Source organism: Melanaphis sacchari, unplaced genomic scaffold (genome assembly GCF_002803265.2).
Source record: "Melanaphis sacchari strain LSU unplaced genomic scaffold, SCAv2.0 Contig7_pilon_pilon, whole genome shotgun sequence".
Classification (NCBI taxonomy): domain Eukaryota; kingdom Metazoa; phylum Arthropoda; class Insecta; order Hemiptera; family Aphididae; genus Melanaphis; species Melanaphis sacchari.
The window spans coordinates 305728-331773 of record NW_020271560.1 but is presented as its reverse complement, the minus strand read 5'-3'; the positions used below and the strand labels follow the sequence as shown (position 1 = coordinate 331773).

Genomic DNA, 26046 nt, shown 5'->3' with positions numbered 1-26046 from the left:
CATTATTATTATTATTATTATTATTATTATTATTATAATGTGACCAATAATGTCTTTGAGAAGATAACTATATAAATATTGTTTTCATCACTTATTGTCATTTTTATTACTTACAGGGTTTTTTTTTTTTTTTAAATTATACTCGTGTACAAAAAAATAATAATTTCATATTTGATAAATACTACTATAGAGAGTCATAAAAATCTGGCACAACTTATTTAGACACTTTTCATTAAACTAAAATTTAAATTGGATATAATTTCGTTGATTTTTATTCGTGCATATCTTAATCATTAACAAATTACTGTACATATTTTATAATTTTTACTTATTTTTTTTATTCTTAACAGATAATTGAAATACATTTTCTTATGAGAACTTAAATTTGAACAGTAATAATGTATTATTTGTCTTATACCTATTTGTATTTTAAATTATTTCATAATACTTATACTTGATTTATTTTAATTTTTATGACAAATATAAATTATCTACGAGTATATTACTTTATTTATCTTAACAGTATATGATGTAGGTATTTAACTATTTTCTTGGCCAATAAATTATTATCTATCTTATAAAACATAATGATACCTAATCAAATAATAATGAAAAATGTCCGTTTTAATAACAGCTCGATAGTTTTTAATGATATTCTAAATAGCAATAATTATATAAAACTGTATAATAATAAATAAAACATATTCTGTAAAACAAAAAACATCCATTTTGTATGATTAAAAAAATAATAATCATTAAAATTACCCAAATTTAAATTTTAACTCATAATATTACATTTTACAGATATTTATCTTTTTTTAAAACGATTAATATAAAATAAAATACCTACGTATTTTTTAAACCATTAAACGCAGAATAAATTCTTGCATAAAAATATAACAACTATAATAAAAATAAAAATAAAATAATCATAAATAAAAAAAAAAATTGTCACTAAATCTTCACAGATCATACACGTTCTCTAAACCTAAATGTATAAATTTTTATATACAAATTCACAAAAACAGGTATATATATAAGTAAGTAAATTGTATAGTGTGTCGTTCGTTCATACAACGAAGTAATCTTAATATTATAATGACACTCTGGATCTGACTCGAAGTCGTAACAAAAAGTATGCAACTATTCTAGTGATCAGTAGAGTGATGACTAATGCATATACATCATAATTGAAATTATCAGTGGTCATTGCGACTTCATCTAAAAACTTTGTTGGATACTTGTAATGGCAATACAAAGAGTAACATGGCAAAATGCCACGTTTATCATAGATAGCAGCGACTAGTGCATCCAAACCGTATCTCAAGAATGATATTTCTGTTCCCCATTTTAATAGATATGGGATGTCACGGAGATTCACACCAAAGCCACTGAACATCATCAACAGAACAACGATAATGGGTCCAACGAAGTTACCGTTCTATATAAATTACATAAAGAGTGACATTTTTGTTTATTCAAAATATTTTCTATATAAATAATGCATTATTTTATTAAAATGTTATCATAAACTATAATAATATACATAAGTAGACACTACATTCAAATAGGATACACTTTAGGATATCTTTCAAAAGATTATATTATAATTTATAGGTGTTAAATACATAAGAATGTACAAAAAAAAAAATCGATTGGTCGGGATGCTAAGTATGATGAATGATGATAGTTAGATTAATCATTAATATTCTATACTTATATTTAGGAATTTATTAGATAAAATAAAGAAAAATTTTTTTATTTCAAATTTTTAACGACATATTATTGAAAAATATTACCTAAAGCTATACAGTAGATATTATTTATATTGTGTTAAGTAGATATATTATTAGGGCTGGAACTTCGATGCACTTAGCATTGTTTTTCAAAGCTTACTGTGCAATGCTCGTCTTGTCACAAATTTGTTTTATGTATATTTGAATGAGAATAAGAAAGTTTATTTTGTATTTTTTTTTAGTTTTTTGGTCATTTTCTTAATTTTTTAGAGCATTTTAGAGTTTTTGGAGCATTTTTTGAGTTTTTGGAAAGCAAGTGTATGAATTTGAAATTTTATTTTAAGATTTTTACACCAACATGGTTTTTAAATAAATATAACATGTTATAAGTAGGTACTCGTAATTCGTATTATATTATCGGCTTATCGCCATTATCGGACAAGGTTTGAGTAACCTCTATCTGCATTTCCTGTTAAATAATCTTAAATCGGTAAAATCGATGTCCGCGATGATATCGTTCGACATTCAGTACGAGTTTTGTCGTCGTTAACACCGTTTTATTACTCTAGTTAATTTTTTTCGATAATTTAATATAAAAATACCAAAAGTAAAATATTCAACAGCGAGTCGACTGCGTGCGTTTGGACAAGAATTTGGACATAATTTTTTTTTTTTTACCGACGGATTGGTGTTATTCTGTAAAATATGCAATGTGAAAGTTACTGCTGAAGATGAGATTAAGTCTATCTAGCTTTGTGTACAACTTTTTTTTTAGATTTATACTAAAACTATGTATTTTTAGTTTACACTTGTAATAGATTTTTACAAAGCATTTTTTTAAATTTATTATTGTAATTTATACTAAAATTATTTAAAGTAAAAATATTTTTAAATCATAAAAGCATTTTTTTTAGGGCATTTTTGGGGGTTTATTTAGAGTTTTTAGGTCATAAAAGCATTTTTTTTTAGGACATTTTTCTGGGTTTTTCAGGGCATTAAAATCCTAACCCTATATATTATATTTGAACAAAATATAATGATAAGGCTATCTCAAATCAACCTCCTATGTGTTACGAGTTATTACATATAGGCATATCGATCACACATTACTATAAAACGCAAACAGTACATTATTGTTTTATAGCAGAATACTAAATTTTGGACGTTTTCGTTCACTATTGTTCTAATATTTGCCGTAACAAAATAAAGAATACAATTGTATCTACCATTACCCATTAAGTATGAAGTGGAATTCGTTTTCTATAAACCGGAGAAAATGACGCAGATCAACTTCATCGTTGATTAAGTACTGTTTACGTCAATAGTGTAATAAGTGATGGTTTAGTATATGAATGGTGTAGACCAGCGGTTCTCAAACTTTTTATTTCGCGTACCACTTAAGTATATTATCAATCAGTCGCGTACCACTGAAGATTAAAAATCCTACCACCATGCGGCCTTCCGCAGTTCCGCGTACCATCATGTAGTCTTTCGCGTACCACTAGTGGTACGCGTACCACAGTTTGAGAACCGCTGGTGTAGACAATTTGAAAATGGACACACAGATGTGTATAATGAAATAGACCAAAAGTGCAAATAGATTATGACTGAAGTAATGATCCACCAATTGACCAATGTGTTTGAGAAAACAGATGTTTTAGGATTTCAGGTCTTTTAACAAGATTCTCCAAAATTTCTTGTAGTACTCGACACAGAATCGTATCTCAAAATTTAAGTTATCACAAACTAATTATAAATGGCTAAAAGTATTCAGCTTAGTTGGTAATTATATAAATACATCATACACGAAATGATTAATTTCACTTAAATGTTAATAAAAACGACCATTTTATTACTTACAATAACGCTAAACCAAGCGCCAATAATGAATCCTAAACTTTGAGAAATAAGAACCATTAACCAACTAATGAATGTAAACATGCCAAATCTATTCCATTCCAATGGTTGTCCTGTCATTAAATAAATAATCACTGAAAATATCAAACAACCAAGTGTCTGAAACAGAATAATAATATTGTTAATTACAAAATAAAAAAAAAATATATAATTATCAAGAGTTTTCTTACCGTAATTGGAATATCAAGTATATTTGTAGCGATATAGTACGATTTTAATGAATACCATCTATTAAAATGTTCTTTTGTCAATATAGAGATTTCAGCAGGAACTTAAAGAACACAATAAATTTGAAATAACATATTTTCGTTTAAATATTATTATACGTAACGTGTATTAAAAACTTACAATTAATAATATTTAACATTAAAGTCGATCCAACATGATGCATGAGAATGGAAAAAAGTAAATTATAGTTATCAAAAATTTTGCTGCCATCATCGCCGATTTGTAAAAATAGTGTACCTAATAATAAACTTACTGTTATATTTACACCTATTCGTAGATAAGTCAAATCCTAAAGAAAATAAATATTTCAATTATTTGTAATACATTTAAATAATTTATACTTATTATTTGAGTTCATTAAAATACGTTTATTTGTAATTTAACCAATTTAAGTACATTGAAAACTATATCAATAGTTTAAAAAAAAGATAATACAGTATGCATATTAGGTTAATAAAAGATATTTAAATTTCAATCTTATGAAATTTAATAAGTTTATATTTTTTTTATTGTGAAAATTGTTACTTATTTGTCATTGAAATATATTTATAGATAATCAATCAAAAATAATAATAATTTGTTCTGTATCTATTATTTTAAATTCTTAACAATAAATTGTAAATAAATTTAGTCTCAACATACCGGATCTCTTTTACATTTTAAAACTCCTCGATGTAATAAACATTTCAATTGATTGTAGGCAGAAGTTTCATGAATCACGTCGACCTTTTTTGATATTTTTTTAATTTCGTCTGCTTAATAAAAAAAAACAGTGTAATATTAAATATTTAGTTAATATGTATTTATTATTTTGTTTATATTTTTAAAACGCAAGTGTAATTGTTCAAATGTTCAAATTAAAAATTAAAGACTTAGGTTTGTGATTTGTCGTTTTTAATTCAACATTTTTTTTTTAGTCAAGTTAAGGTTATGCTGAATTATTTTAGCAACAAGAAAATAGTGTTCAATACCCGAAGGTGCGTCATTGATTGCTAGTAAATCAGAATGTCCTGTCCATGTTAAACATTTCCCATTTTCAATTTCTTTTGCCATCTTTTGAATTATGTCATTTCCGTGATCGCCACAAGCCAATTCAATCACTATGTTGTATAGCTTATTTAGTTAGGTATGAAAAGAGTAACGTATTATTTTATTTTATTATTTTACCAAAATCGGCTGGATTGTGATAGATGGGACAGGGCAATTCAAGTTTTGTTAGATATGGTATTATATTGCCAGTAGATCCTTGGTACAAACATGTGCCTTGTGAAAGTATATAAACTTGGTCAAACATTTGGAATAATGATGCACTAGGTTGATGAATTGTACATATTATGGTTCTTCCTTGGTGAGCTAATAATCTAAGAAGTGATATGCATTGAGAACACGAAGAACTGTCTAAGCCACTGTTCAACAAGAAAGTAATAATTATTATTTGTAATAGCGATGTTAAAAACACTAAATGCTTACGTCGTTGGTTCGTCTAGAAACATGACCATTGGATTGTTTATTAATTCTAGAGCTATTGAAAGTCTTTTCTTTTGACCACCGGATAATCTTCCAGTTCTCGTAGCCTTACATTTGTCGAGACCCAGTGTAGATAATATTTCGTCCACCTAAATAAAATAATACTCTACCTACTCAAAATTTTGTAAATGTTTATATTTTAAATCTTGAAAATGTCTTACCACAGCATCTTTATATTTTTGAGTTTTATCCATAGAGAGCTTAAGATTTGCAGCAATGCTCATGTTTTCATACACTGTTAACAGCGGTTGCAAGCGATCATCTTGTTGAATATAGCAAGACAATCTTCGGAAACTATCTAAACGCCTTTCTTCGCCATTTACAGTAACGTTTCCTCGGACCCCTTTCAAACTTAAAATAAAAATATTAATTAAAGCGTGATTTTTTTCGGTTTGTCGTTAAACTACATACTTATATCCAGATAAAACGTCTAAAAGTGAAGATTTACCCGCACCTGATGGTCCCATAATAGCAACCAATTGATTTGGTGCAAATATACCATTAATGTCCTTAAGAACATCTTTGGTTCCTATAGTTTACAATAAATAAATATAAATTTCTAAATAATTTGTTATTAAAAATAATATTATTTCATAGTTATAATTATTTTCAAAAAGTTTGAACGGTACTTTCAGATGTATGTTGGTGATGAACAAAATGTGAATGGTTATTTAATTTGAATACAATTATACAATGCATTAGTATTTAGTCTACCTAAGTATTATACATGAGAAGTTTATAAAATAGTTTATTTAAATTCATCTTGATTAGAATAAATATAAGTACCCACTGTATTGCCAATATATACTTTAAAATAATACAGATTTGTATATATGTCAACTGTTAACATTTTTATTGTGTAAAATTTAGTTTAGTATCGAATAAAATCAAGATATTATAATATGATAAAAGTATTACTATTAATCTAGGAATTTCAATTATATATTATGAAAATGAAAAATGATACAATTAATAATAGTAATGTGTTAAAAAAATACGTCTTATTACTCGCTACATAGATTCAAAAATAATTTTATAATTATTTTGGAATAATTCAAAAAATTTTTTATTTAAAAGTTTAAGTTATGTCATTATTAATTTTAATTGTGTAATTTAGTCTATATACATTATACATGCTTATATGAACATTCATATATTGTTAAAAAATATGATAATTCTAGTGGATTCTACTATTTAAATCATTTAACTGACTTTCTTGAATAAGCATCATTGTTGTATAGAAAAGGGCACTTAAATAATTAAAATAAATTAAATTTTAAAAAAAACATGCATCAAAATGTCATTTACACTTACCTTTCCCAATTCCAAGTGAGACTGTGTAATATAAGTTTTTAAACCTTAGTGTGACTTGATCTTGTTTTCTATCTTTAATGAACAGTCCTTTTGGCTCACATAGCCCGTTTGTTTCATCTTTCGACTCCATAGACTCACAACTAAAACATATAGGTACCTATATAACGTAAATAATTGCATAATACATACACTTGAGTTCGATAAAAAAAATAACTACACAAAATAAAATTATATAAATATCGTCTAAGTTCTTTAATCAATTAAAAATGCGTTAATTACCACAAACCTAAGGTCGCCTAGATATAAACATGCACAATGAACGGATATGTACTAATATAATACAAGTTGGGATCTCATATACAACGTCCCCCACTTGGCAGACAAAATATTCGGTAGTGACAGCTGTTCTACGATAAAAGGGTTTGAGATTCCTTTGAAATAACCTGGGCATGGACAATGAAATGCTTATCATAGGTATATATAACTATGTAAGGACATAAAATACGGTTGTTTTTTGTTTAACCGTTTTTTTTTTTTTAATGTACAGAGTGTTTAAAATATACACACCAAAAACGATTTTTAATGTTTATACTTCAATAGTTAATATACTTGATTGATTTTTTTTTATATTGGTCTTGATTTAACTGCTTATTTACGGCTATATTATTATATTTCTCTATAATTTATTTGATTTGAATAATAGTTTAAAAACAAATTAGGTAATTCGAGATTTTTTACTACTTACTTATATTTTTCAAGAAACCAACTAGGTATATCAATGTAATAAATTAATAAACATTTATTTTTTACAGAATAAAAGTTAACATTAAATTACATATAGCTTAATTTCAAAGTCTATAAGTAATTGATAAATGGTAATATATTAATATTACTACTTATAGAATATTAAATGTAAAACATAATCTTTCGCAATGCAATTAAAGTTAATATTACTTACTTGACTATACGGTAGTATAGCCAATTTAAAAAAAAATCTTTCTACATTTATATATTTTAACGCTTGATTGAAGAAATAAAATATCTACCTATACCTATAATAAAATAATGAGCATGATTCATTAGTAACATTTAATAATTTAAGTCTCTCTAACTTAATTTATCTTTATTACATAATTAAGATATTTCTATATTATGTTATCAATCTAAATTTTCAAAAAATATTTTATATTTCATTATAACAATTTAATTATTAAGATAGTAAATTTAAAAAAAACCATCAATACGTATATTGTAATTTGTTATAAATTTAAAACAAACGTTAACACTGTTATGTAATAATCATAATATACTAGTTAAATTTATAAATGAAAATATAAAATTTTAAATTTCAGTATAATTCTTAATCATGGCGTATATTTTCCAGTTTGAATAGACCATGTAGACAATATTATACTATACAAACAATAAATTGTACACGGTTCGGTAAATAAAATAAAAAACAATCAGTTTATATATTAGCAATAAGTAACGATCTGTGAGTAATAATGTATGCAAAAGCAGTTGCTAAATTTCTTACCTCAGAAATAAACAACATTACGCTATTTTAACAACCATAAATTTAATATTATATAGTATGACGTAGTTAGCTCCTATCTGAAAAAATAACTAAATGTCATAACTTTATAGTTAATAAATAATATAGTACCTACCTACTTAATGGGTTACAATTTACCATATTTTTATCTGTGCAATTTTTTTATGTAAAAGTATCATAGAATTTACCAAATACATAAGGTAGGTACTTATTACAAATTATAAACTATAAGTTACCAGGTAGCTTCTACCTATATAGTATTATATTACAATATCCTTATTGATTTTTCACTTATGTTAACACTTAAATCGTACATTTTAAAACCAGTTAATTAAACCATTATACGTCATCATCATAAATTATAATAGTAATATTTTATATTAATAAACGCAGTTAACCTATAACTTGGATTTTTAACTATGGCGTATTAACATACGTGGGTAATTTATAATTGAAAATAATGTAATATGCAATTTATAGGTATTTATAATTTAAACTACAATGTAGAACAAAGCATTAACTTTAATTTATTATTAGTTTACAAACTCAAAACATACAAAGTCAATTATAAATTATAATATATTGTGTACATATTATTATTAGAAAAATTAATAATTGTACTTTTTATAATCTAAATTTAATTTTGCTGTATAAAATTTTATTATATTTATTTTGAAAACAAACAAATTAAGATGTTTACTTATTTTATTTGATTAATTCTCTGTCTTTACCTTAATATTTAAAATAAAGTATAATAATATTGAAAATATTTCAATAATTAAACTTTTCTTTTTTGGAACATTCATAATCACATAAATAAGTGATTAATTAATTAATTATGGATATAATTTTTTTAAGTAATATAAATAAATAATTTTATACAATTTTATTTAAATAATTTAATGTTTTATTCTCTTAATTTTAGATATATTAGATTATTTATTATATTATTAAAAAAAAAAAAAATATGTTAAAAATGATTTGTTATAATCATAAAATTAGAATTAACGTATTTTTTATAAGCTGATGCTTTTCTAATTAATTTATAAAAACAAATTGTGTAGTATGAAAATACCAAAAAGTATTACAATATTCTCTGCTTTGTTTAACTTATTTAGTAATTACTATGTTTCAAATGTATTATATATTAAATAATTTAAATTTTAGAATTGAAATTATCAAGTTTATATTTATAGTTTTTACTAAAAAATCCGTATAATAAATTACCTACCTTTTTAGGCACACAATAATAATTACACTCGATAGTTAAAAATAACAACAATAAAATGTTGTGTTTTTCTACACAATATAAAATATAAAAGTTGTATCTATAATCTCAATTTATTACATTAAGTATAATAAAATAGATATGTAACTCCTTTACAAACCATGATCCATCCAAACAATAAAAAAAGTATTTTTTTATTGTTCGAATCTTGATTAAAAAACTGATCAAATTCTTATCAATATAAAATGTTCATAAATATTTCGAATCGCGATAAATATAAATAATACTTTGTTTTACACGGATATTAGGTACCTATATCAAATATAATCATACAACAAAGCTTTATACTTTTATATTACCTAATTATGTAATTACTGCACAGTTCATATCTGAAACAATACAATGCAATTCAAACATACGAATTGTATGTATTTATACCTGTAAATGGTACTATGACCAATAAGTAAAACATAAATATTTATTTAATTTTTTCATTTATGTATATAAATATACATTAATGACACAAATGATAAATTATACGCATTAAGTATTTTTTTTTTTATGTACATTTTTCAATGTATTAATGTGTAAATCTATATATTTTATATAAAGAATGTTCTGTTTTAATAAACGTCTATGCTTCATACAAGCCGATAAAAAAACTAGATGTATGATATGCGTCTACGCTGCTTAATAAATCACAAAACAATAAGTTTTTAGTGTACTTTCATTATTCTTGGGGATAAATGTAAACAAAGAGAACAGTATTTAGAAATCATAGAACAAAAGAATTTTTATATTGTAGTTCCAATAAGACTGTTATTATAAAACTGTTAGTATCAATTTATGATTTATTTAGTCATATTTAACATACAAATTGTATTAACATCTTTATGACGTGGATATATATATATAAGATAAAAACATACCAAAATGATAAAATATAAAAATCAACAATTTAAATATTCTAAACTATTATTTTAAAACATTATTATACTGATATTATATGATTTACAAATATAATACATACAGAAAGATTAAAATATTTATGTTAATTCATTACTTTATTAAATTTAACTTTGCAAATTAAATTGGTTATTTAAATTTTAAATTGAATAAATAGATACTATATGTATCAACCAAATAATAATTTTGTACCATATAAACACACTTCAGCACTTTTTATGTATCGCCGAATGCAATAGCAACAATTTTTATTTCCAAACTAATTTAGATAAGTAATTTATCATTGCTAATATAATTCATTAAGAGTCATATTTTAATTTGACGATAAAAACTTATAACATATAATAGGTACTACCTTACTATTTGTAAACATATAATTTAATTACATTTTCTGCCAAATATTTGTACATTATATTTTATTTTATTCATTAACCATAGTTCATGAGATTAACACGTAAAAGCTTAACATTTCAAAAATGTATACATTAATATAAAAAAATATTTATTTAAAAAATTAATTAATTCTTAAAATATTTATAATTTTATGTATATATTTTATGTATTTAAGCTTTATTTTATTTTTATGTAATAATCTAAAATTAAAAAGTATAAAGATTTAATAGTATGAATTTCTGTAGAGGGACTTTTGTCTGGTGGAAATAAACAACGGCAAATAAACCCACTATCTACAAAACAGTTAAACATTTATAACACTCTGTATACTAGCTATTAACAAAGTTTTATCACGGTTTATCTTTTTTATTGAAAAAATCTAGGTTTATAAAAATCAAATGTAAATTATATTAAGCTGTTAAATAGATTAATATCCTGTATTGATAAGAATTATTTAAAGGCATTGAGTTGCATATATTTTTTCTGTATTAACAATAAAAAAATAAAACATTGTTAAAATTCTAATAACTATCAATCTGTGGAATTTAACTTTAATTTATAAAATCACATTTTCAAGTAACAAAAATATAACAAATTGTTTATGAACAAACTTTAACAAAATTTATGAGAAAAATAATAATTGGTCTTACAATTAATTATTATGTTTTTTCCAATAAATCGAATATATATTATATATTGTAAAAAAGTATACATATATATATATATATATACCTATATCTATAAATATTCAACAAGTTTGAGCGTTTTTAAGTACAACTTTTATTATAATTAATTTTTTTTCAGTTTTGTGTAAATTAAGCGAAAAGGTCTAAAAAAATTGTATAATTAACTATCGAATAGCAATTCTTGAAAAAAAATCGTACGCATGAATTGTGTGATGAACTCTAAAAGTTTCAATTTAATCAACATTATTTTCTTTTAATTTTTACGAAATAAAGTTGCATACTATTTTCTTTTAAAATAAATGCATATATTATATATATATATATATATATATAAGTATAAATTTGAGTAAAGTGTAAAAGTTTTCCGCAGTAAACGAACAACGTATACTAAAAATGCACTCTTAAAAAATGAATATATATTTTATAATTACGCTCAATAAGGGGTTGATAGAGAGAATAACATAAAAATACATTAAATAAACAAATATTAAAAAAAATTTTAATGTTTAGTATTTAATTACAATAAAATTTAACTTAATATTACTCTTTTTGGCGTAAATTACCTTATGAATGTTAATTTAAGCAGGTGGTTGTCGGTTAATTATATGCTTGAATAATATTGATTCATCGACGTAAGTAGCTATTGTTTGATTGACGAGTGATCCAGCAAATAACACTCACACGCGACTGACCGGAATATAAAAGATATAAGTTTATTACAATTTAATGTACTGACAAAATATATTATTAATGTTAAGAACAATTTAATCTAAACGGTTGAATTTTGACCTCTGAATATTATTTTATCACGAGACACGTTTCCCACTAGCCAACAACGATGCGCCAACATCATTTCCAATATAAGCGTTTTAGTTTGATAATAATAATAATAATATTGATATGTTTTTAATTTAAATTTTTTATAAAATATATTGTACCAACGGTTTTTATTGTGTTGAAACAGCTTAATAAATAAATATTAATGTATTATACTCTTTTATTTTGTAGACTAAATTGTGATTTGATAATATTGTATGTATAAGCATATCATAAATACGTACTTGCAATAATATATACTTAATAAATTGATTAACTGATAATTTTAAACTATATACGTATGAAATGTCTCTAATTCTCCAATAATTAATGACAAATTACAATTTATTGTTGCTACAGTTATATGATAGTTTTAAAATTATCTAAATTTATTTTTTGAGTATTTATAAAAACAAAAAATATACCAACTTTGAAATATTTTAAACTGCATACATTCTAATTTTTTTTAAGTAATTTCACTGGAAGCATCCAAACTTAAGCTTCTATCACATAACTTTATCTTATATTTGTATTTCTTTCCCCACATATTTGCGTATTGTATATGAATAATACAGATTGTAAATATTTTTGTTTTCTATAAACAAATACTATTAAATAAATTAGAATGTAAAGAAAACTTTTTGGCTATCAACGAATATTATATTACTAAATATAATTTTTAAAGCGCTGTTAAATTCTATTCAGCTTTTTAATTTATTATATTATTTTGATGAAAAATCTTACTAAAAATTGTATTATTAATTATTGGTATTACAGCAACATGGTTATTTTATTTAATCATAAAGATTTAATCAAATTTTTTGGATAAGATTTAGCTCATAACATTTTGATAATTTTTAAATATTTATTATTATTATATAACATTTTGTATAGAATTTTGAGCAACAAATAATTTTCCCGTTTACAAACGGATATAAATATATGATGTGAAATGAATCAGCAATAATAAAAAGTAAAAATAAATAATATTCATTATTATTTTTAGTATCCACAATTTTAACTTAGGATATTAAAATTATTACGATAGACTTGGTAAGATCATTGTTTTTAAATGAAACACGCTGGTATTCACTTTACACTATATGGTCATAAGTTATAAAAATTTTAATTTTTATAAATAATGAAAAATATTAACTACACAAATTACTTAATACCAATACCTACTTGTGGCTATGTAGTAGCAGTTTATTTCTTTAAATTTTAAATCGTTGTTAATCGTACGTACAATGTACATATCGTACAATGCAATGTAATGTACAATAAGTACAATGTACGAGTACGTTGTACATACATTTGTGTAATTTAAAGCGAATACGCCACAGATTTAAATACCTTACCTAATAATTACTACGTTGGAACGAGAGCATTGTTATTTTGATGTGTTATATATTACACTATTACAAATTATGTAAACATAGAATCTACTCGTGTACTTCTGCTTTAAATAATAATATAATTTAAAGGCATCATTAAATTAATTAGTTTAATTTATTTAGTTAAATAACCGTATTTTAATATTGCAGATGACACTATTTATTTATTTGTTTCATAATAGGTTTGTGATTTTTAAGAATCTATATATGTGAGCTAGGTACTAAACATATAAACGAGATCATAAAAATAATTATAGTAAATAGAAATTTAAATATTTATTTATTACTTATTAGAAGTAAAACACTACACTATAAACACGTATGTTGGTCATAAAACTAGAAAATAGCACAAAAAACCGATATTTATGCCATAACAATCGTACAACCATACATACTTAACACTTTTCACAAAAACGAAAATTAAAACACTACTCTAGCGCAATACATTAGCATAAATAAAATAAAATTTATACCAGTCTATTGTTTATTACACAAAATGTTATGTTTTAGAAATTGAACATACTATCAAAATGTATAGCTTATGAAAAACTATTTATTATATTACTATTACTAATTTTTCTTCGGTATATTATTAGAATCAATTTTTTTCTTCGTTATTAATACAATATATTATAAATGATGTAAGTATTCTAGTAATAAATATGTTATATTATATTAAATATATTTTATTTATTATTTTAAAGGATATTATTTTACAGCACAAATCCTGCTGCCACAGCTTCGCAGATCACGGTACAATTATTATTATACAGTTATATTATAATATACTCGAGGTCAGAGCGGCACAAGCCCGCAAGAAATACATTTTGATCTGCGCCCGTCACACTACTCTCCTGAACCCCTCTCACCGTGTCATGCAACAATAATAATATAATAACACGCGGCCCTCGTCCTATTTCTCATCTTCGTCCTTCTCTTCGACGCTTCTCTTCGCCACCACTATCGTTTAAACGCAGCAACGATAATATTGTTACAGTAATCGCAGTACAAAGGCGGAAAACACGCAGTAATGGAAAAGTAAGTCTTATTGTGAACGAAAACTATTTATGTATATACATATATTTACCTACCATATAATATATATACACATATTATGTGTATTATGTTTACATGTCTCTTGAGTTTAATCCCACGAAGAGTTAAATATCATCGTATCGCATCATGAAAGCGGTTATAAATTATAATATTATATACCTATATAATATTAATAATAACACGGCGCACGGGTGAAATTTACCAATGTTTATTGTTACAAAGTTCTTGACGCCGTGCTCGTAATCTAAAAGCGTTATTATCATGATACGTTTAAATCTACATATATATCATAGATACGGAATAATACATATCATGAATAGTGTGTACGTATCATGTATATTTACAAAATATAAGTTAATCGATTTCCATTAAAATTCAAAAATATTTTCATGTATTATGTTTTAAAACTACTTAACGACGGCATGTCATGCATATTTGAACATTGGGCGAATGGGCAACGATGTATCTAATTTCTGAGGGTGAAACTATTATTATTCGACAAATTAAAATAAAAAAATGCTCAAATGTCGAATTTTTCTGTCATTTATGAAATTTAGTTGAGTAGATGAAAATATATACGGTAGTGTATGAAAAATTAATAAAATACACTTGTTCAAAGTATTTTTTTAACATATCAAATAAGTGCCATCCTTACTGATAATCTAATACCGCCCTTAAATGGGTGACTGAGTAAGCGTGTCACTGATTCAAACGACAAAATACACCATTATGATTTATGACTCAAATTATATTTAATAATTATGTTGATAATTAGTATGACTATTCAATAAAACATGTATACTGCAAACAATTAAAAATTCTTCAAGAGTGACAATAACCGAGTATTAAACTACCACTAGGCCACTTCATCGATTTACTCACCCTATTTCATCTTACCTAATATATTATCAAAAATAGATTTTAAATTAATTTTTATTGAATCTAAGGCCAGTTCTTGCACCGTGAACGTAATCATAGGTCTGATGGGATTGTTTTATTATTGATATCAATTACCATCTGATTACATTTTAGTTTACTACTATCTGTAAAAAACAAAACAAGATTTAAAGCCATGTGTTATGTGCTCTGATATTGGTGTTATCATCTATCAATTTCGCCGAAAGTTGTCCATCATCATCATCTCTGTCTTGTACAATGACAAGTATTAGGAACAGATAACAAAAAAATTATTTGAATAACGATAAAGATATCAACATTAAATTTAATCTAAGATAAAGATAAAAGATAGTCAAACCAAATTTATCTAACTAAAAGATAGAAGATAAATTGTTTTTATTCAGATAAATTACAAATAATTATATAAATTAAAATCAAAATAACTAATGAGTTATAAATAAATGATATTATATTTTATGGCATTATATATGGCGGCGATTTCAACTTGTCTGTTTCTATTATTCGTATTTTAATTATAATTTACAAATATTTATAAAATCAGGAAAATAATACCAGTCGCGACAAACCACAGTAACATGGGAACCTTAATATAAATTAATCAGTTTATTTTATCTATATATATAATAGAATACAAAATAATATTATAATTTATAGTCTTTTCACAATAACATCATATATTTATAGCCCGTGATGTTTTTCTACGTACAAGCTGCGCCTAAGACAAAGAGAATAAAAATAAAGCATTTTCGATCAAATCTAGCTAATTTTCACAAAATGTAACTAGATAAATGACATTTTAAGTTAAAATAAATACTTAGATAACTTGTATTTATTTATCTAGGATAAGATAAAAAATAAAAAAATAATTATCTAGGTAAGTCCTAATACTGACAATGACTACGTCATATATACTTTACATATTTATGTAAATATTGCGATACATTTTTGACTTAAATAAAATCTTTTTCTATACATATTTTTCATCTGAAAATTTGTTTTTTAAATTAAAAATGTAGATTTACAATAAATACCTAACAATTTTTTATGATTTATCAAATCGTTTTCTTTCTATAATTTTTCTTTTCTTATTTTTGAGCTAAGTATGGATTTAAATTTTAAAATAATGTATTTTTAGTAAAAAATTATAATCGACTCAATTTTAAATATGAGTATCTTTCACATTTAATAACTAGCATACATAAATAGGTAGTCTGTCTAGAAACATCTGAAAAGGATAAAATAATAAAAAGTATATTATAGCATTAACTTAAAATTAAAGCGTAACGGTAGAATTTTTAGATTTCATTAGTATATTTTGATCAAAAATATTTTATTAAAGTTAAAAATTCAAATACATTATTGAACCGCAAGTAAACTCAAAAAAATTTATTTAGCACTTTCATAAATTGATAGCCTTACGTATTTTAAACATAAAACATTTTTTTTCTATTAGTTATTTGATAAGAGCACTCCATTATCAAATATAAGAGACTGTTGTTTATATTTATTAATCAATAATCACTGTTAAAATATTTTTAAACAAATTTTAATAGTTTTATAATAAATTATAAACTAAGTTATAATTTGTTTCTTGGATGACTTCCAAATAATTACTTTCAATATTTCAATTTCAAATGTAAAAATTGTTTGTGAATAGAAAAGAAAATCATCTATATTTATTAATGAAAATAAAATTTAATTATTAAGTCAGATTTTTGATCAGACACATCAAACTCAACATCTATACTCTATAGTACAATAGAAACTAGGTTTTTACTTATTATTCATTATTTTCAGTATTGAGGTTTATAGTATAATAATTATATAGCCTATTCTTCTTACAACCATATTAGGATTATTCAATAATTACATAAATTCAAACTTCGTTTACAACACTCCTGAATGTAGTAGTCATTTTAAATAATACGAGTTCAACATGTTCCTAACGACTTATTTAAATAATTTTGTAAGAAAATATGTCAAATAACTACATAAATTCTATTTTTCTTTAAGACGAGATAACATAGAACAAAAGTCTTCATCCACGTAAGAAAAATTACAACTTCTACGAAATTTAAAAAACAAAACAAAATTAGTTTTATACATATATACGTATTTATAGGTTTTAAATATCAATCTGACATTGCATCGTGAGTAAAAGTTAGACAGATAAAAACAACACGTATAATTTTATTGAAATTTATTATGATTAACAGTCTTTAACTGACCTCATTTAAAATACGAAAGCCGGTGTAAAACCTTGTGCTTTATCCACATCTATGACAAAAAAAAGATAATATGTTCGTATGATTTGTAAATAATATTATTATGATTGCATATTATTATGATTATGTAATCAAAATACTACTTCGTTACAAATCACATTGTTTTTTTATCGATTTTTTTTTTTTTTTTGTTATTTGGTTTCATTATAAGAATGCCAAAAGCAACATTATTATAATGGACTTGGTACGACGCTGAATTATTGAACATGACAATTTATTTTGTTTAGTAATAAATCTTTGTTCTTATTCATTTTATCGATTGTTACAATACAGGGTGGATCACAAACTTGTGATTATTGTTTGCAAATATTTTTAATTAATTATATATTTAAGATCGGATATTAGCGAGGAAAGTAAAATGTCCTAAAATGTTAAGGGTCGAAAAATGTTAGATTTCAAAGGCAACCACTTAAATTTAAAAGTCTTAACTCGAAATAATTGACTACTGACTCAATATTAAATGTACTATAAATATTAAAGAAGATCGTAAAAATAAAAGTATAATTTTCCATTTAAAAATAAAATCACTATGCCGAAAAGTATTAAAAATTCTTTAAATAAAAAGCTTAAATAACTGAAAAGAATTAGGTAACTACAAAATTTAAATTTTTGTATATCCCTGGTTTGTAATCTTTTCGTATACAAAAGAAAAATAAGAACCGTATTATATTGTATTGATCATTTTACATTTATAGTTATTTTAGGTGTATTATTAGTATGTTAATTGTTGGTAAGTAAATGTTGGTGAAGTGTAAGATAAAACTTACCCATTTGATGGTTAACATAATTAATAATTAATTGATACAAAGTAAATAGACATAAAATAGTTTAAGACGTGAAATATCATTATTGTATCGTAGTTTAAACTGTTTAAAGCAATTATATTTTTCACTTATATAAATCCTATAAACATTTACGACACAATTATTAAGTCATAACAACTTTGATACATTTTGTATGTTTTTAACACAGACCTATTTTGAATTAATTAAATTAGTACGTATTAAAATGTTTAACTATAAACAAGATAACATAATTTAGCTATACTTTATAAACATATAACTCATGTATTAATATTATGTAAATACATAATACAATAATATTATTGTTGATAATTTTAAAGGTACACAAAAAGTTTCAACTCAAATTGCAGTAGTGTAATAGTAAAGTATTAAGTCAATAAGTTTGAACCAGAGTAGCTTTATCAAGATACGTCATAAATTTTAATACTTGAATATTTAGTTTTCATAAAAATACATATCCATACGAACTCAAATTATATCATGTAAAAAAATAATTTATTTTATTTATTTACAAAGTTATAGTATAAATTTATAATCTACAACAAATTAATTTTTTACAATAATAAAACATTTAATACTTAGATAGGCACACTAAAAGTATCTTGGCATAGAAAATTAAACTATTATATTTTATTTAATAAATCATCTTTAAAAAACATCGAGACCAGATTAATCATAAAAATATATTGTTATATTTTGTGTTGACATACCTTTATAAGAATACATGGATAGTTAAAATGTTTATAGTATTTCAAATAATGAGTGTTATTAAGCCGAGTCTAGCCTTACACACATCCAAAATGACTCATAAGTTTGATAACATCGCTAACATTCAATCACGTGTGCTCTTATGACATGATTATGAGTAAATAGGTAATGAGAAAAAATCAGAAACATTATCAGCAAATATATAAAACTGTAAACTAAGTGTGGACCTAGCTTAGATCTCAGTGTTGTACTTTTGCTCATATCAACCCAAATAAGTGATAAATTTGTAAACAATGATGAATATTTATTATGAATATTCATGAAATGATTTTCATTAGATCTTGGTTTGCTATAATACCAACTTACACGCATTTCTAATGTTTATTAAAGTTTTTTAATTTCTAGCCAATATTTTTATTTATTCATACCTAGTTAATTAATGTATGATGATTTTTGATACCTACCTACTTATTGAATATAAAAATTAATAACGACATGATAAATATCGACTATATATTATATAGAAGAAACTGGCAGTCAGGAACATACTGCTTATGATAACATTGGTGTGCGTGTCTAATGTCTAAACATACATTATTATTAGATACATATACGTATGTCGTACATAATGTTTAGGTACTATTATGTACTATGTAGACCAGAATTCGTCAAATAACAACATGTGAACGATTTCTTTACAGAAGAATTTTTTTTTTTTGGCGGTGAACTTAATGAGGTATTTTTTAATTTTGATTTGATTTTTTGATTTTTTTTTTTACATGGTAAGCATGAATGTAAACAAAAAAAAAATATATGAGCAACGTCAATAGCACGAAAAGAAGTGTCACATAATTAAGAATACACATCAAAATTGTAATGTTATACTGTGAATGGAGGCGCATAGGTTTTAAAATAAGAAGTCTTGTATAATATATACAGGCACCTACCTACGATAGTGATTAAAATCCATTTATTTTACGAAGACGGTGTAGTAGTGTTGCAACAGTACCGCAACAATCATTATCGCGTACGGTGTTTCTTGCGCGCGATCGATCCTAATAATTACTTTATTTTCGATGGTATATTAACCATCATAACATTTCATTCGCACACAACATACACGATAGACGCGCGCGCGCGCGCGCGTGCACACACACACACACACACACACACACCTGTTTGCACGCTTGCACAATAATTACAATATTATAATAAGTAGGACGTACAGGTAAAGGTAGGCATACAGGTTATCAGTATTTTAGTATACATGCGAAACCGACCGCTGAAGATGGAATACTGATTTCTCGCGGTGTGCACCGTCGTACACGCGAGTCGGCTATGAGACGGCGACTGCGATCGTTGTATAATATTATTCCTACCACAATATTATGTACACTATGTAACCACGGTGTATAACACCTATCGGCTATATGTGTGACCGTGTGCATTTTTACTTTTGCCTGGGTACACGCGTTGTCCGTTCACCTGGCCGTCGTTTTATCTGCCGGTATACATTGTTTTTCGTCCATCACAAACAGGTAAATAGATAATTGTTTATCGATAGTCGAGACGTACACCGACGTAATGGTCGCAAGATATGACGTCGTTCACGGACGCCGGAACGGTTTTTTTGATTGTGGGGACAAACGTATAATTATTATTATTCCTGGGGTTATATTCCATATAGGAGGAGCCGACCAAATCAATTATGATTTATAAGTATCTTATAACTTACGTTTTCTTTCCTAAAAAAAAAAACTAGACGATATCAAAATTAATAATAAATTTTTTATTGTAAAAATACAAAAAAATAAGAAAAGTACTTTACAAATATTGTTGTTGATCACTATTGCATGGCGAAAAGTAACACGCTATATTATAAATAAATGTATGTCTACAGACTATAGTATTGGAGTATAAATTGGTTTTATAGGTACACACGAATAAAAATAAATTCGAAGATACTATTAAAATTATACAGGTAATATACATTGCCATTTTTTACGTCTTTTTAAAGCTTCTAAACAAGCTTGTGTTTTTTCCACGAGGACACAGCTCCCCACGGAAAAACTATTATGGAGCATCGCTCTAGCTGTCCTCATTGTTCCGACGTTTCTAACATCGTTTCATATGATATAATATTGAGTGCCTTGTCGAATTTTTTCGCGAGTTTAACTGACGATTTTTAGACACCTACCATATTATAATAGGCAGAATGAGTGTCGCGATGCCGGATTTTGTTTAGTAGGTAACGATTAATTTAAACCCCATTACACCGTATTCAGTGTTACTGCATTATTCACATGCCTATCGACAAGTATTATACTTCACTGTTTTACTGTACAAATAATATAATATGTACGGCACGTTGTCACCCAACGAATTTTCACGAATTACACAGTCTTCATAAACCAGACTGATTTAGATTTCGCTGTGGATAACATCCATCATTATTCATTAAAAATATATTAATGATAGTTAGATCACCGCAAACAAAGTAAAACGTTAATGTATACAGATAATTGATTGAGTACAATAATTTTCAAAATTTAACAATTGAAGATTTTGAAATTAATATAAAATCAAAAACCGCATTTTTGGAAGATATTCCTACAGTAGAAGCGGTCTCCTTGCGATGTCTATTAGTCAATAGCTTCATAGAAGTACGTGCAACAATCCGTGTACCAGTGGCACAACTAGGATTTTTTAAGGGGAGGATCCAAAAATATAATTATTTTTAAGTGGTAAGCAAATTTAATTATTATTTTATTATTTGGTTATTATAAATATTGTAATTTAATATAAAATTGAATAATAATTAAATTTAAAAAATAAAGATATGTACAATGTGTATACAGCTGTAACAACAATAAAATTATGGTATTTTAAAGATACAACACGGTTCAAGGGGGGGAGGGGGTGTCCGGACCCGGGGACCTTCCGGGTTGTGCCACTACGGTTTACTTATTAACAATTTATATAAGTATTTCTATTAATAGATTTATATTGCTATTTTTGAAGAAGTACTCAGAATGGAAATTAAAATAATTAAAACTAAAAAATTATATTGTAAATAGCTATTACATGATATAAATGCATTAAATTATTCACCTTAGATTATCGAGATATACAAAAACAAAAATTTTAATTTGATATTGTGTTTACGTATTATAATAAATCAAAAAATATATTACAAACTATAATGAATGCTTAATAATTTTCCAAAGTCAAATATAAAAAATGGTTGCCTTATTAAAAAAATTATTGGTGGGCAGTGAGCACGTTACATTTATACACACGCTGTCTAAATTGAATAATATTTACACTTGATCATAATATAAAATATTAATACAGATACAAATATATATATATAATCTTAAAACTATTTCTATCTAGTAAAGAGGTCAAGTCATATTATGCTATATGCAATTATGTAGCCTAATAATATAATTACCATTAATTGAGATATAAATTATAATTATCGTCGATTTCGTACTATATATAGAAATAGAATGCAAATTAAATATATATTTTGTACATAACGATGTAAATATGAATTTATTTCGATATTCATTTGTTTTTAGTGTTCAAATAACCGCATATTTAAAACTTTTTTTCGTAAAACTTCGCAGAATAAAAATAAAAAATCGATCATTGTTCTTTCTTCGCATTCTCATCGTCAGAATTAAGTTGAAAAATGGATGAATGATTATTGAGCAGTTATTATGATAAATGTAATGTTGGATAGACAATTATAGGTATATATATGTAGACAAACTCCGTTGTACGCCTTTAACAATTTTTAACAAATAACTTACTTATTTGCCAATATAGTATACCTATCTAAAATAATTCAATATTTTTCTGAGTTTGGGATACATACTACCTACATTACTTTTAACTGAAGCGCCATCGCAACGTGAAACATACGTTATGAATGTTATGATTACAGATATAGTGATATGTATTAAGAACACTGAACGGGGTTGTACAAAATCATACTAGAATCACACTAATTATGACTCATGATTTCATTTCAAAAAATATTATCTTAGTATCTTACACAACGATATTGTCGTTAAATAATATAGAATTTTTATTTAATTCATATTGAATTTTTTTTTTTTTTAATATTTCGTTATTAGGCAATACTTTGTCATTCTAAATATTGCAGTTAACATGGCAGTATTGTACAATAACTTTTTTATCAATATTATATAGTATGTTATTTACAGTGTTGTAGTTCACTTAATTACCATAAAAATGTTGTATGCTTTCAAAAATACATATTAAAAAGGCTCCTGCTATTTTTAAGCCTAAAATATATTATTATTATTTTTTAAAACATATAGATAACTATAGACTGTAGAGTATACAACTTAGCCAAACAAATGAAGGAAATTACATGTAACATGTACGTTACACCGTTATACGTAAAAATGACAAGGCACAAAACTGTGAAAACAATAAATAAGCATCTTCATACTACTCAACGATTATAGAAGGCGGACAATAATGCAATTAGACTTGACTTCTGAGTTTTTTGAGTACTGTATATACATTATAACTTAAAAGTACAATGCAAAGTAGACAAAATTAAGAAACTGCCGACCATTGATGTGTATTCTTTAGACCACTTATGTTACTTTAATCATATCTGTGCAATGCAGATTATTATTGGAAGTATTATGTAGATATATTATTTTAAATATGAAAGCAACGATATAATATATTTGATGCATGCGAAAAGAAATCGGAGTAAAGCCGTGTTAATTTCTTGATGTTTAAAACTTTTATGAGTTCTCTTTTTTTGAATTTGACTTAAAAAATTATTTAAAGATATTACAATAATATTTATTTTATCTTTTTAGGTACGAATCCACTATAGAACTAATCAAAAACGATTTTAATTACCACAGTACTGAAACAAAATCCAAAATTACAAAGTTAAAAATGAGGGTTTTTCTCATATGTTCTCAAAGACTATAGAACAATTTTAAAAGTTCGTTTTTTTAAGTGCAATCCTCTGCGTTCAATTTCTAATTTATATTCTATATACGGAACTATTTGAGCTTTTAACTGTCTTCAAAAGTTTTTTAGAAAAAAAACACACATCTTTATACTTCTGTACAGTCAATACTTAGGTCATGTCTGTCGCTTAGAATTTAAAATTTATTATTAATATTTGTTATACTAACACTAACACCAACCTATTTCAGACATTAAATGTTCATAAAAAATTATTTCCGATAACAATAATTGTTAAGACCATTTTTCACGTTTGTAGATTTCAAACAGTATTATTAGTAAGTAGGTACTTTATACATATTATGTTTTATCTGGTTCTTATAAATTAAAAATGCATACATTTATATTATAAATTATAGTTATACCATTAAAATAAAATTATCAAATTAGCATTAATAATTAATAAATACAATTTAATATTACTAATTGAAAAATTGAAAAAGTTTGTTTAAATGAGAATTAAAGGGAGAGCAAGCTATTTCCTCGTAGTTGAAAATAGGTATTTAAGAATTACTTTTGTGGAAGGAACTAACCTCTTAAAATACTTAGATAAAAATATTATTGCTACACCTAAATACCATTTTTACGTTTTTTTTTTTATAAAATAATAGATAATATATTACAAAAACTCTTTTTTGTTTAATAAATTTATATCAAAATATATATTATTGTATAATCCTATCCAGAATCATTTAAAGTAGTAATTTACGTTAATTTTTATATTATAATTTATTTTAAAAATATATTTCAAGCAATTATTATCATTTCGAAAAATGAAGAATTTTGTTTCGGTTAAATTATTTACCATACTTACTAAGAACATTTTTTTTCTAGTTTTTTATAAACAATTTTCATAAAGGAAAGTACCTATAAAAATTATTTTACATAATTTTTAAGGTTAATTGGATGATTTTTTGTTGTTAAGCTTAATTAGCCTACTTGATTTTCACCAACAAGAGCAACAGTTCCCCATTCTTTCCGTTTCAGCTAATAACTACACAGTACATTACAGAGTCATGGAAGTATGACAATTGTATACTAAAATTAAATTTGAATGTATCAGATCATACTGATTATAAGCATTCCGCAGGTTTTTGTATCGGTTACAGGCGGTGCAGTATACCTAACCTAACCGGACCTACTGCAGAAGCAGCCCACTTATATATATATTATATCCCTCGGTATGGATAAAAAAAAAAATAAAGTAAATAAAAAGCATGATTAATTAATATAATATATTACTATACACTTTTATCATAATATTCAACAAGGAATTATATAACTTACATAAAATTAAAATAACAAATAATATTATCATTTTTCATTTGAATAACTAATCTATTTTATTGGTTTATAATATCTTATTTTTATTGTTAATATTATTATAATATACTAATTAGGTACTATTAATACTAAATTAAATTATAGCCAATAGGTATTTTTAAATACACATTATATACAACATCATTGATTATAAATTTATAAACA

At 24.7% G+C, this 26046-nt stretch overlaps 1 protein-coding gene across 6 annotated transcripts; it reads right to left on the bottom strand.

The window, feature by feature from the left end:
• Positions 1–898: 898 nt before the first annotated feature.
• Positions 899–20843, bottom strand: LOC112601836 (ATP-binding cassette sub-family G member 4). 6 transcript variants are annotated; one of them, XM_025349645.1, is made up of 12 exons: positions 20478–20843; positions 6723–6862; positions 5820–5937; positions 5570–5759; positions 5352–5497; positions 5049–5287; positions 4853–4981; positions 4524–4636; positions 4002–4170; positions 3824–3924; positions 3597–3752; positions 899–1441 (listed from the first exon to the last, which is right to left on the bottom strand). In XM_025349645.1, the coding sequence occupies exons 1-12, from the start codon at positions 20498–20500 to the stop codon at positions 1094–1096; spliced, it is 1872 nt and encodes a 623-aa protein (XP_025205430.1). In that variant the 5' UTR covers positions 20501–20843; the 3' UTR covers positions 899–1093. The 6 variants fall into 6 exon arrangements, with proteins under 6 accessions (XP_025205430.1, XP_025205434.1, XP_025205431.1 ...); XM_025349649.1 differs by having other exon boundaries at positions 900–1441; positions 6723–6879; XM_025349646.1 differs by having other exon boundaries at positions 900–1441; positions 4524–4633; positions 20478–20842.
• Between the last annotated feature and the right edge of the window lie 5203 nt (positions 20844–26046).